The sequence below is a fragment of the Equus quagga genome, chromosome 12 (assembly GCF_021613505.1).
Source record: "Equus quagga isolate Etosha38 chromosome 12, UCLA_HA_Equagga_1.0, whole genome shotgun sequence".
NCBI lineage: Eukaryota > Metazoa > Chordata > Mammalia > Perissodactyla > Equidae > Equus > Equus quagga.
This window is the reverse complement of record NC_060278.1, coordinates 99,223,882-99,237,580: the sequence shown is the minus strand read 5'-3', so window position 1 is coordinate 99,237,580 and position 13,699 is coordinate 99,223,882. Positions and strand designations below refer to the sequence as shown.

Here is a 13,699-nt window from a genome sequence, read left to right as displayed (position 1 = left end):
TAGCCAGCTGGAGAACAACCCTGGCGGCAGGCACTGCCAGTTACCTACCTCATATCTTTCTTCCTAACAACGCTCTAATTTTGTTTCAGAAGGGACTGTGCCTACATTTCCTGGCCTTCCTAGCAGAAAGAGAGTGGTCGTGTGACAAAGTTCTAGCCAATGAGGGGTAAGCGTAAGTTACCGGGGAAGGCATCAGCTTCCAGGAAGCCTCCTTAGAAAGAGGCGTGACTCAGCTGGGAGTCCTTTCGTCCTACCCTCTTCCTCCTACCCTCTTCCTCCTTCTTCCTGCCTGGAACAAAATGGCAGCACTGGAACCACAAGGTGACCTTGAGGATGGAAATTACACGTGAAGAATAATGGGAACAAATAAAAGGAATCTGAGACAGGTCTTCCCATGTCCTTGTTTTCCAACCAATTAAGTAGGGACCATGGGGGATGGGCGCAGGTGGCGTAGTAAGATGCATTAACTCACTCGTTCAATCAACCAATTGAGTACCTGTGTTTTTGGCACTGTTCCAGGCATTTGGAATATACATCACTGTTTAAAACAAAGATTCGTATCCTCACGGTGCTTAACATTCTAGCTGGGGGTAATAAAGAATTAAATTATACCTACAGTGCTAGGGAAAAAGTAGAGTGGGAGAAGGCAGATCTGGGGCAAATGTGAACACATGGTAACAAAAATACTAAAGGGAAAAAAACCAGGGAGCCGCAAACTCATACGGTTCCTTGACAGGAAGAAATACATTCGGTAACAATGTCTCAAAATAAACACTCTACATTACACTACATTGCATAGCTGATAAAACCATTGTAAACCAATGAGCTGAAATGCCTCCCTATAAGGCAGCTGTGTCAAAAACAAGTCAAAAAGGAGGGGATCTGTGGGTACATTTTGTTATTTTTCTATTAGCCTGACACTGCTTTTTTTTTGTCAACAAAAAATAATAAAATTCCTACAGCAGAGGATCTGGTATTGCTAACATGGAACAGAGGCTTACTTTATCCTGCTGCACTGTTCCCACCAGCTTCACATCTGATTACCATCTGAACTATTTGCTATTCTTCTTTAACTCATTTTTCTAAGGTGAAACTTATTTGAAAGATAATGATAGCAAACACATATTACATAGCCATAAGGGCCAGACATTGCTCTCAACGAATTCTCACAAACCTATAAGATAGGTACTCACTGTATCCTCATTTTACAGATGAGGAAACTGAGGCTCACAGAGGTTAAAGATTTTACCCAAGATCACAGAGCTACCAAGTGGTGGAGTCATGATCTGAAACCAGGCTATCTGAGCAGAACCTCCATATGGCTGAGGGAAGATAAATTTTCTCTACTTTATAGTACGTAAGAGTTGGGTTGTTTTTTCCATAAAGAATGAGACGCAAAAAGAAAAACGGAAGAAAGAAATCTGTAAACACATAGGTAACTGTGTACCAACAAAAGCTACATATTAGTTGTAGAAATGTAAAAATACTAATGTGTAATGTTGGGAGTTAAACAGTCAATCTTAAAAATGAACTTAAAAGAAAATGGGAAGTGAGTGCTAAGGGGTACAGGGTTTCTTTCGGGTATGAGGAAAATGTTCTAAAATTGATTGTGGTGATTATTGCACAACTCTGTGAACATACCAAAAAGAACTGAATTGTACGTTTTAAATGGAGAACTTATGGTATGTGAATTGTATCTCAATAAAGCTGGTTTTTTAAACAACTGACAAGAATAGCTGGGCAATCAGGCGGTGCGAGAATGGTAAGGTCTCCCAGGGAAGGCTGGCTGGCTGTGCCCAAAAGTTTGAATTAGCTAGCATGTCTGAGGCTCAAAAATCTCATAGTGGGAGTCTACAAAGAGCGATCTGACGCACTTCTTGGACAGGCTGATAACACTGACACATTGATGTTGATTTACTAATTTGGGATGAAAAACTGCTAAAGGAAAAGATGCTCAGGTCTGTTGGTGAATTGTCTCCGGCTATACAAATTTCACTGGGAGGCAAATTATCCCAGGAAGGCCATGGGGAGGGTTCCCAGTTAGTTAAGCAGGAAAACGTATGTTGCGTGCAAATCAGTGAGCACGGCGCCTGGCTCAGTGACCAGCCAGGTAGAGGTGGCTACATGATGGTGACTACTTCTGGATGGAACCGCAGGAGAGCTGGATGTGTCACCTCTATCACAGAGGGCTCAAGTCTGGGTCCAACGGGCCTGACGGCCTGGACTCTGGCCAGGGCACTCTCCCCTGGGCGGGTACCTCCATGGCCAGCCTCTCAGGCTGTCAACCCCTTTTTCTGAAGGACCTCTTCTTCATTTAGAGCCACATCTTGATAAGTGGAAGCCATTCGTTCTTTTTGAGGGTGATGGCGCAATCGGATTCCCACGTTCTTGGGAGAAGCCTTGAGGGGTACACCAAATACTGGCAACAAAATCCACAGCAACATGCTAACTGCAAATCCTCTCTTTGTTACAGCAGAATTTTAAGTTACTGTATTTCTAAATAACTATTTTCTAGAAATCAAGTTTTTCCCCCCATTCATTCAAAAAATGTATTTACTGAGTGTCTACCATGTGTGCTGGGCACCATTCCAGGTGCCGGGAATACAGGGCGAACAGGGCGGCCTAGCTCTCAGACGGAGAAGAAGTAAACACAACCTCTTCAGTATTTCAGGTAGTGATGAGCGCTAAGAAGAAAACAAAAAGAGGATGATGGGACAGAAGAGATGGGGAGCTTGAGAGAGGGGGATCAGTTTGAACCAAGAGACATGAAGATAAAAGGGGGGCAGGGTGGGGAAGGGACAGTAAGTGCAAAGGCACCAAGAGCAAGCATGGCACTTTCAAGGACCAGAAACACTGGCTGCGCACTGTGTAACAAACAAGCGGGAAAGAGGCATAGGAAGGGGACGGGGGACACAGGGGCCAGGTCACAGGGCCCTGGAAGCCCTGGGGGCAGTGCTGGCACAGATTTCACTCGGAATGGGATAGGATGGGAAATTACCAAAGGAGTTTAAGCAGAGGAGGGTTGTGATCTAATTCATGCTTTTAAGAGATCACTTTGGCTGCTGTGTAGAAAATGGGCTGTGGTGGAAACACTTCATGCAGCGCAGAGGCCAGCTTTTACATCTGCACAGATATACTTACTACAGGGTGTTTAAATATTAATACTTATACATTGACCACATCCTGATAAGGGTTACAGTAAAAACCCAGTCCTTGCCCTGAGACCTAAGAAGGCAAAGATGACGACAGATATCAAGGGTGGGCCAGGAGTTTCCGAGCACCTTCCCTAAGACACGACAGCAGGATGGAGTAGATGGCAACTCTGTGCTCACCCTGAGACACATGCAATTCTTAGTGGCGACTTTCTCTTTTGTCCTTTCCTTGCATGAACTGATACAGAACAACATTCTAGCAGCAACACTGGGTCTGCTCCTCTACATGCCAAGCACTCGGGTAAACTGTAGAGGAACAAAGCTGCTCAAATACGTGCACTTTAGTAGAGAACACACTACCAACAGAAACCATTACCCATGATGTGACAGAAGAAGGTATGGTCAGATATTTCACGTACAACAACCAGCTAGAGTAAAGAACTATTTGACAGAATCACTTCGGAGGTGCATTCCAGAAAAAAACATGAATTTTGGATCTAGTTCGTACAAATTGCCCAGGGAAAGATGCAAATATAAGAAATAATCTCATGAAAACACAATCCATGATTTTGTGCCTGATTTTTTTTTTTTAAATCACTGGTTTATCATGTGTTCTCAACCTAAATAGAAATTTCTTTATTGTGGGGATGATTATTTCAAAATCCAAATAATATAAAGGTAAAAGTCAAAAATCTCATATCTACTGTACAATTTACTTGTAACTTTCCACTCTCTTTGATATTCATAATCATGTATATTTACATTCATAATGTATATTTCCATGTGCAGTATCCCATAACAGATTTTTCCTCTTAATAGCAATTAATATCATTCCATGTAAGTAAATATGTGTAGATCTATTTGATCTTTTACCAGCTTCATGCTTGATATTTTATTTACTTTAAGACTATAATCAGGTGTGGAATATCGCTTTCATTTAAAAAAGCAAACAAAAACCTGTAATGTACTTGATCACAGAAGCAGCAAACAAAGCTGTCCATCTGTCCATCTGTAGCCATCTGTGTGTCTACCCATCCACCCACCTTCTCGCTCCTTTCACAGATGTCTACGAGTACATATCAACTGCCAGGCAGTGGGCAAGGCACAGAGATTGCAGGTATACATGACAGATGAGGTCTTTGTCCTCCTCGGGGAAGATGAGACAGACACCGAACGACTAACCACCCAAACAATTAACTACTGGGAAATAAGTGTCCCAAACTGGACCCACCACACTGAAGCTGAGATCAAGCAGCAGTAGCCAGGTATACTGCAGGAACTATCCAGAGAAAACTACACAGCTGACAAGGAGACATTGGACACCAAGGTCTCGCTAGTTACATTCCTTAAGAGAAAAGGTAAGGGGAAGTCAAGGGGAGGCCCAGAAACAGACAGCTGCTTTCAGAGGTTTCCTGCAGATGATACCAGCCAACTCCTTTATATGCCCCACAGACACAGGATGATTCTCTCTCACAGCTGGAAAGGGAGAGCGCATGGGGCGTACCTGGTAAGGATGGGCCTCCTTCTCTGGGCGCGTCTCCATTCTCAGAGCTCACTTTTCCAGAATCACTCCCGGCATGTTCACCATTGGTTAAATCTGTCTTTTCAGGAGTTGTTGGTTTGCTCTGTGCCTGGCTCTGTTTCAAACGACTGGACTTTGGGGACACTGCTGCAGCCTGGATCACAGGGGACTGGGGTTTCGACTGGATTGGTTTTTCCAATTCTCTGGCCTCCTGCAACTAAAAGGCAACAAAAAAGGAATTTAATCTAAACGGTCCCAGCATTTTAATAAGGAATGGAAAATATGACAGCCTGTTGCTTAAAAAATTCCCAAACAGAAGCATAAAATTTAAAAAAGGAAATAAATTCCTTTGATAAACTCAAAGCAAATTCTGAATGCAAATTTCAAAACCCATGCTACACTCTCTCTGCTTTTTAAAGCAGGAACAAAAGACAGGGCAGAGAATTCAGAGGAAGAGGGGATATAAACGCTAGTGAGTCTTCGCCTGGCACGGAGGCCACACGTGGAACAGTCCACAGCATTGGACGATGTCCCGCCCCCAGCAGCTGATAGCTGCTGCCACTCACCACTTGGTTTTCCATGCGGGTGAAAATGACGTTCAGCATCTGAGTAAGGGTAGCCTTGGCAGTCGTTTGATTGATGAGATTTTTGCTGGCCAAATAGATATTGTAACATGTCCTAACTGTCTGCAGGATGGTGCCCTCGTGAATTTCAATGTGTGGGGACGTCACCGCTGTCAGAAGAGCCTGAAACAAGAACTCGCAACCTGCACCTTCACCCCATCCTCCCACAGTCAAACTTTTCTACAGGGTTTGGCTTCATAAATTTTAAGATGGCTCTGCAAACTAAACTGGAGTCAACTCCTCATTGCTTTGAGTTTAAAGATAATAAACTTCACAAAATCCAAATTATTCGAAGTAATTAAGTTGTGCTGAAGTAAGCTTTCTACCAGCTTACTTTTTAAAAAGCCAAAATACAGACACTTCTCTCAGGAGGGAAAATGCTCCAACCTGATCACCTCTACATTCATCACAAATATACATGTTTTGATGGGCAGTCAGTTTCCCAGCTCCCGGTGAGTTTTCAAGGAGCTTTAGGAAAGGTGTGGCTAACACGGAACCATCCCTCACGAAGTTAACACACTCAGGACTTAAGATGCGGAATGTTGGCCATACCCATCCTGATCCTGCTCTCCCAACAAGCAGACGGTGCCACCCCATGCCAAACCACTCCTGGCAGCAGACACGGAATAGGGAAGTACAATGGGGGGAGACCAGAGGACAAGGGCAAACTGGTGATAAGAGTATCAAGGAGGACCTCCTGAGAAATGGTAGACTGCGTATCCAGAATTTCAAGGGGAAAGACCAGAGGATTTCAAGCCAATTTAATTCACAAGCAATTTACGTTGTTATTAGTGGAACTGTTTACTTTGAAAACACACCTGGTTCCACTCTTCTTGTCTCAGTCCACGCTAACACATTCTGACGTGTAACAAAAGATCTAAGTGATGCTTACATTTTTCTGCTCTGGCTCAGCACCACCCGAGACAACCAACACATGGTACCTCAAAAATCCCAATTCCCAAAGGGGACTAACTTTCTAACTTAAAATCCAGACTGGACAAACAAACAGAAATACCTTAATTATTTGTAACTGAACTCCTTCATCTGTCTGAGGGCCCTGAAAACAATTGCAAATGGTTTCAACGATCCTGTCGATCAGCCGCTTCCCGGGAGCGCCGCTGTCCGGGGCATTGCCGGTGATGTGTCCATATGCGATGAGTTTCTAAGCACAGAAAGGAGAGAGGTAAGAAGCTTCTGCCTGGCCAGCACTGACTGAGCCGTCCATGGCAGGAAAACACAGGCAGCCAGCACGGCCTCCAACTTCCGGTTCCCACAGCTCCCTCTACTCCCTGCGGCACGGCGGGCACAGACACCCAAGAGGGCAGCGTCCATCCTGTCTCCCAATGGCACAAGAGCCCCAGGAGGATGAAACAGTGTCCCACGGAAGAGACAAGATGTAGAACAGTCCCCGGTACACAGCCACTTGTGAGAAAAATTGAGGGATTAACAGCTATACACAATAGACACAGAAGTCGTCAGTTGTAGCCTAGAGCTCGGGAGATGAGAGGAAAATGGGGAGCGACTGCTGATGAGCACTGGCTTTATTTCTGAGGTGATAAAGATGGTCTAAAATTAGACCGTGGAGATGGTGGCACAATTCTGTCAATATACGAAAATCACTGAACTGTACACCTTAAATGGGTGAACTGTATGCATGTGAATTCTATCTCAAGCTATTAAAAAAAATTTATGTATTTTTTTTCTTTAAATGTAAAGATACCCAAGAAACTAATGATAATATGTTTTGCTTGAGGGGGGAACTAAGTAGCCATGGCCAGGAGTGGGACTAAGACACTTTATAGTACATGCTTTCATTCTTTTTAAATGTTGAATCATGTCAGTATATTTTTTATTCCAAAAATTAAAGTAAAAACACTAACTGAATTTCGCACCTATGTCATCAAACACTGCGTGTCACCCACATGCCTGAAAAGATAAGTGGCTGCTTGGGCCATGCCCGCACAGTCAGGGGACAGACAGGTGTGGACAAGTGCCACCTTTCAGAGGCAGCCTGACTGTGCCACCTTCCTGACGACCTGGATCTGGATTTCATCATGCAGAAAGAATCAGAGAGCTGGAAGGCAACTCAAAGGTCAGGGGCAGAATGATTTCCAAGCCTGGCTGAGATTCAGAATCACCTGAGAGAGCTTATTCAAAATAGATTCCTGGACCTCTACCCAGACCCACTGCACCAGAACTTCCAGAGTGGAGCCCGGGGATCAGTGTTTTTCTCCAAGCTATCCAGGTTATTTTGATGGTTGACCAGATAAAAGAAACTGGTCATCTGACACAGCCCCTCTGGGATACATGAATTCTAAGGCATTCTCTGCCTCCAGGGAATTACTAAAAAATGCTGTTCTGTGTTTAGTAATTCTCTTCCAGGACTTACTAAAAAATGTGTTCTTTGTATTTCTTGGTTTCCGGCTTGCCACATTCTTGCCTCTACCTGCACAAAGCAACACAAGCTCCTGAGGTCATCTACAGTGCCACTATCACCACGACAGGAAAACTCCCCAGCCTGCAGCAGACTGACGCCACTTCTCAATGGCTTTTCCCCATCATTAGCTACGAAAGCGCTGCCACTCAATAAACAGAAAAAAAAAACATTAAGAGAGAGTGACTGAGAGTAGAAACGTGATACTGCTGGATCAAGTGACTGAAGGAGCAGGAGAGGCCCGCACACAGTCTGCTCATCAAGGCCAGCCCCAGAGATCTCCAGATGGGGGTGAGGCTGGGGAGAACTGAACTGTGTTTCTGAAGAACAAGTCAAGACGCTCTTTACCTCATCCCTCTCATTGCTGCTGCATATGCAGACTTCCGAAGAGGGCAGCGCCGGCTACCCGGTAAATGGGCTCTGGTTTCTGATATTGCTTACTCCTGACTCCTAATGGACTCAAGTCCCTTTTGTATACTGGGTTATGAGCGGGATGGTCTATGAACTTCTAAAATGTGAATGTTGAAAAGCAGGCCCCACAAAACCCAATACTAATGCTGCAAAGCAAAGATGGATATGTATTACTAGATATTTAATTTGAATAAGAAAAAAAACTGGAAGTATTCTCCCCTCCACAGATTCTTTAAAGGGCATATTAGCCTTCAAAGTGAAAAGAGTTTTAAGTATGATTTTACTCTCTCGTCTGTGTAGTGAGACCGGGCCAGAAGAAACCAGAGTTCCTGCGTCCTGTGGGTCTTTCCAGTCCTGCCTTCTCACCCTTCCCTGGGCCAGGCACTGTTCTGGGCACTAGGGGTAGTGAATAAGACGGTCCTTTTTCTCAGTTTATATTCTCCAGGGGGAATAGACCAAAGCCAAAAATCCTGACTAGGACCTACAGGCCCTGTGGGATTTGTAGAGATTTTGAAAAAAGCAAGTTGCAGCAATAATGCATAGCATTATCTCATTTTTGGAAAATAAAAACTGCGGGGGAGTGTGTGTAAGTATTTTTGTAACTGCACAGAAAAAAGCCTGGCGACCTACCGAGTCCAGCAGCATGAGTGTGCTTGGCAAGCTAACCTGAGGACAGTGTTTAGTACAGGGAGGGAGGCGGGAGCTACCGGCACGTTTAAGCAAAGGATTAACGCGATGTGATACACTTCTAAAGGCTCCCCAGACCCCTGCATGGAGAACAGGCCGAAGGGCACCAGGAGTGGAAGCAGGGGGCCAGTGCAGAAGCTACTTCAGCTGTCCGGGGGAGATGCTAGTGGCTTAGACTTTGGGGGAGGGGGGAGCGATAGAGACAGAGAGTAGAAGTGCCTGCCTCATTCCCTGCTGACACAACGAGGGGATGGGAAGAGGGACAGCGGAGGGAGGCCTTTGGGCAGCTGGCCTATTGATACATGTGCCCAGCAAGGCTGCTTTCACAGGAATGTTCACTGTAACCCTCTCTGTCAATGCCCCTCCACAGGGCAAGGGACAGATAAAACGGTGGCATAAAACATCACTGTCAGTCAAAAGGAATGCCCTATATTTGCATGCAGCAACATAGCTAGATCTTAGAGACACCACTGAACACAAAAAGCAAGCTGTTGAAAAATGTGCATAAGTGATACCATTTATGGAAAAAAAGAAAGAAAGAAAAAAAGACAGAAAGCAAACCATAACAGGCAAATGGGTTTGGGACTAGTTATCCAAGGGACTTTAGCCTTATCTGTAAAGTTCTAAAAAATTTTTAATAGGGAATGTAGTCATGTACAACTTATATAATTACAAATGGATTTTTAAAGTGTATATTAAAAAATCCAAAATTTCCTAGAAATAAGAGCTCAAAGATAATGCTTGTGGTATGGGCAGACAGCTTAGACCCGTGGTTTCCTACAGCCTTCACTGGGTGTATAAAGGAAATATTAGAACTCTATTTCTATCTATTTTTTTATCCTATCCTTTTAAAAGTTCTATTTTTGTCAGTTTTATAACATACGTAAGTTAATAACAGCAGTACATGTATATAATGTTGTAATTGAAGAAATATGAATATATTGAGAGGATATTCTACAAAAAGAATTTCATGATTGATACGTGCCCAGAAAAACCGAGAGATCGCTCACTAGCTTGGACAAGACTGAATCCTCACGCTCCTTCTGCAGGCCTGGCCTTGAGGAAGCGTATGGCAGACCCAGTGCTGGAAGAAAGGAACACAGACTCTATCACTTCATGACTGTGGGCAGGACTAGGGGCATCTCCAGGCTTCTCCCAGTGGGGAGAGGGAGCACTGAGCTAACAGTGCTCAGGGCACACCACACCAAACCTCTGCCACCCATCACCTTTCCAAGCTCCAAGGAGGACACCTTGAAACGCCCAGGGCAGAATGTGGATGTGTCTGCAGCTGGTTTCAATTCTGCCAAGACCAACCTTTACCCCTGGATGCTAGCCTTACATTTCCAAGAGAGAAGTTACCTCACCCACACTGGGAAAAGCCAGTCCAAAGCTCTGCAAGGACAGCCAAGAGGAAATGAAATTTTTCACTGAGTATTCCAGAGAGCACCCCATCACTTTCTAACATCATAAAAAGGACGACACATTTTGCATTTTGTATACTAACCCAAGAAATCCTAGTGTACCTATTAAATTACAGAGATGGTCCATTCTGGAAAAGAGAGCTAACCATATGCCACAAACCTCCAGACAGGTACTACACTGTTCAAGTCCTAACTCCAGTCAAGACAGTGGGCTGAGGCAAAGCAGGACGGCAAGTTTCCATCAGAAATCATACAGAGTCCCAGAAACAGACTATTTCTAGGAAAACACAGCATATTTTCAATTGACGAGACCAGAATGACAGGGTCATAGTTAAGAGTGGAGGTCAGCAGCCTTTCTCTGTAAAGGACCACAGACTAAATATTTAGGCTTTGTAGGTCATATGGTCTCTGTTCCAACTACTCCACTCAGCAGTAGCGGCAAGAAAGCAGTCACAGGTGACACATAAACGACTGGCACAGCTGATGCTACAGACAATGTCTGCGTTCCCCCACTCCCAAGCCCTAATCCCCAGTATAATGGTATTAGGAGGCGGGGCCTTCGGGAGGTGGTTAGGTTTAGATGCGGTCATGAGGACGCAGTCCTCACGATGGGATTAATGCTCTATAAGAAGAGATCAGAGAGCTGGTGCTCTCTCTTGGCCACATGAGGACATGGTGAGACTCTGGCCATCTACAAACCAGGAAGAGGGCTCTCACCAGGAAATGAGCCAGCCGGCACAGTGACCTCACCAGACTCCAGAACTGTGGGAAGTAAATGTCTCTAGTTGAAGCCACTCAGTCTGTGATATTCTGTGACATCAGTCTGAGCAGATTTAAACAGCTGTGTTTCAATAAAACTTTATTTACAAAAGTAGGTGGCAGGCCAGATTTGGCTTCTAGTTGTAGTTTAAGGACCCCTGGTTAAACAACACAGACGGGGGTGGGGGTGGGGTGGTAAGGAAGACCCAGATATCCATCCAATCCCATCACTTTCTGGCCAGGGCAACTTGACCGAGTTGGTCACTTGATTCTCTAAGCCTCAGTTTCCCCAGTGCTAAAATGAGGATGAGAGTAAGTACCTCAGAGGGTTCCTGGGAAGATTAAACACGATAATGTGGATAAAGCTCCTAGCACAGGGCCCAGCACAGGCTAAGTGCTCAATACACGTTAGTCATTCTTCTTAGGACACCAATAATGTTAACTACCAGCACCAGTTTCAAAACCAAACCTTAACATGAGGAGAAAACAACTAAAATTAAACTAATGCCAAATTTCCTCAGAAAATGTTCCCAGCAACATATAATTTAGAAGTAGGTCTTGAGCCTACCATTTAAGAATTCTTGGCTCATTGTATGTTTCACATAGGACAATCTGTACAGAATTACATTGAATGAGAAAATAGTTTTCATTTGGAAGAAGTGCTTCTGTGAAGAAACGGTCATCAATTTTCAAGTGTAGATATATCAAAGAACAGAGATTAATAGAGTAAATATTAGACTAGAGATGCCAAAAATGTGGCACGCCCTCTGTCACTTGGCAGTCCTGTGCCTCAGCAGACATAACTCATCAATCATGACACTGTCTCAAGAAACCCAGATAAAGCTCCAGATAGCTTTTCACCGTAGCTGCTAAGCAGTCACAGTAGACAACCTAGTCACTATTCCTGTTCCAGAAAGTACTAGTAAATCGTGATCTCGTCAATACATCTTTTTAAAGTCAACAAGCTTTTTTCGTTCCTGTAGGTGGCCCACTGCGGTTAAGAATAAATCTTCTTTGAGGTAACCAGAAGCCTCAGGAGTAGATCTTAAGACAAAAACAAGAATGCTGGACCAGGAATTGAGAAACCTGAGTTGCAGTCCTGTCTCTGTCTCTCACTGTCTGTATGCCACTGGACAAGTCACCCTAACTCTTCTACTCCTGCTTCTTCACCAGTAAAAGGTGATTTATAACAAGGTCACTGGTAGCTCTAAAGACAGTCAATCCTGATTATTTGCAGGTTCTGTATTTGCAAATGTGCCCACTCGCTAAAATTTTCTTATAAGGCCCAAATCAATACTTGTGGCCATTTGTGGACACGTGCGGAGCAGTGAAAACCTCGAATCACTTGATGCACACATCCCCAGCCAGGGTCGAGTGAGGAGGTGCTCTGCTTCCTAGTGTCAGCCTTCATACTGTAAGCAGGAACAATTGTTCGATATTTGCTAATGCAGTGTTTGCAGTGACTTTACAGAACATTACCACAAATAAAAAGAATTGGTTATATCTATTTCTCTACTTGATCTCATGAATTCTAACGCTATCAAAAAAGAAGTTGCATAAAAATACCTTATGTGCCCATGTGTATCAAACATTGCAATCAATGCTAAAAGTTTCATTCAGAAAAACACACATAAGAGAGACCAAGAAATATTTCTACAGAAACAAATTCTTTTTTAGCTAAGGAGGTCAGAGCCCTCTCTCATCTCTCCCTCACGAGACCTCCATAAAGAAAGAGTTGGATTGCTCTTCTCTCCATCGCCTCTGAGCACATTCTGAGTACTAGGGTGGTCACTAGTATAGCTCCTGTGTAAGGACCACCCATGGACTGGAGAGGACTCCCCCCACCCCTTTACACCATCAAGTTATGGTACCTGCAAGCAGTCGAGGGACGTGCTGACCACTCGTGGGGACTTGGACTGGCAAGCTAGCTCGAATGGAAGGAAATACTTGTCAGCTTCAATGAAGTTTGCCTTTGGTGGTGCAGCAGCGCCAAGCCTAGGAAAAAAGCAGGCAAGGGCCGAAGAGGAGAAATGAAGGAAAAAAAAGGCTTGTTCTTCCTACATCTCACTCTAACTTCCCCTCCCACTTGCAATCATTTAATTAAAAGAACCTTCAAACTGCATCTGTAGGGCTAGACAATTAAAAGTTTAAACACATGTATTAGGGGAAAAACGCCAAAGTGCCCCATGCAGAGAACGAGGCCTCTGATAAGCGAGCTGTATCAAGAGCGTCCTGGACAGAAGCCTGGCATCAACCCTGTCAGAGCTGTACTGCTGCAGCGTGACTAACTGGCTTCACCACTACGAAGGGGAGGAGCAGCCACGGACGAGGCAGGAGGACGGCCCGTCCTCCTGCGTAAGGAAGCCTGACACATAAGAGAGAAAGGCTGTGCCTCACCCGTCGAGAAAAGGTACAACAGCACTGACTTGCTCTTCCTCACCCTTTCCTCCAGACATGATTATTAAGCCAGTAACCTGTTACCCTGCGATCGGTTCAAACACATGCAGTCTTGCCCGACACCACGCTAGGAGAGTGTGGGTTACCTCTGAGAACCAGAAATATGAGAAAACACGCTGACATACAGGTTCCCACAGCCACTGCCTACTCATTTAACATTGTATTTCAGCGAGAAGGATGCGCCCCAACCTACCTCTGTTTTTCTATTTCTGCTTTAATTTCATCTGGTGGGG

At 44.5% G+C, this 13,699-nt stretch overlaps 1 protein-coding gene across 3 annotated transcripts in view; it reads right to left on the bottom strand.

Moving 5' to 3' along the window:
- Positions 1-13,699, bottom strand: part of ARFGEF2 (ADP ribosylation factor guanine nucleotide exchange factor 2) — a 104,945-nt gene that overhangs the window by 76,320 nt on the left and 14,926 nt on the right. For all 3 annotated transcript variants that reach the window (XM_046678430.1, XM_046678431.1, XM_046678429.1), the window contains exons 2-6: positions 13,660-13,690; positions 12,881-13,004; positions 6,313-6,459; positions 5,241-5,420; positions 4,657-4,891 (exon numbers count right to left, since the gene is read on the bottom strand). In XM_046678430.1, coding sequence (XP_046534386.1) covers positions 4,657-4,891; positions 5,241-5,420; positions 6,313-6,459; positions 12,881-13,004; positions 13,660-13,690 — 717 coding nt within the window. The remainder of the gene's footprint in view (positions 1-4,656; positions 4,892-5,240; positions 5,421-6,312; positions 6,460-12,880; positions 13,005-13,659; positions 13,691-13,699) is intronic.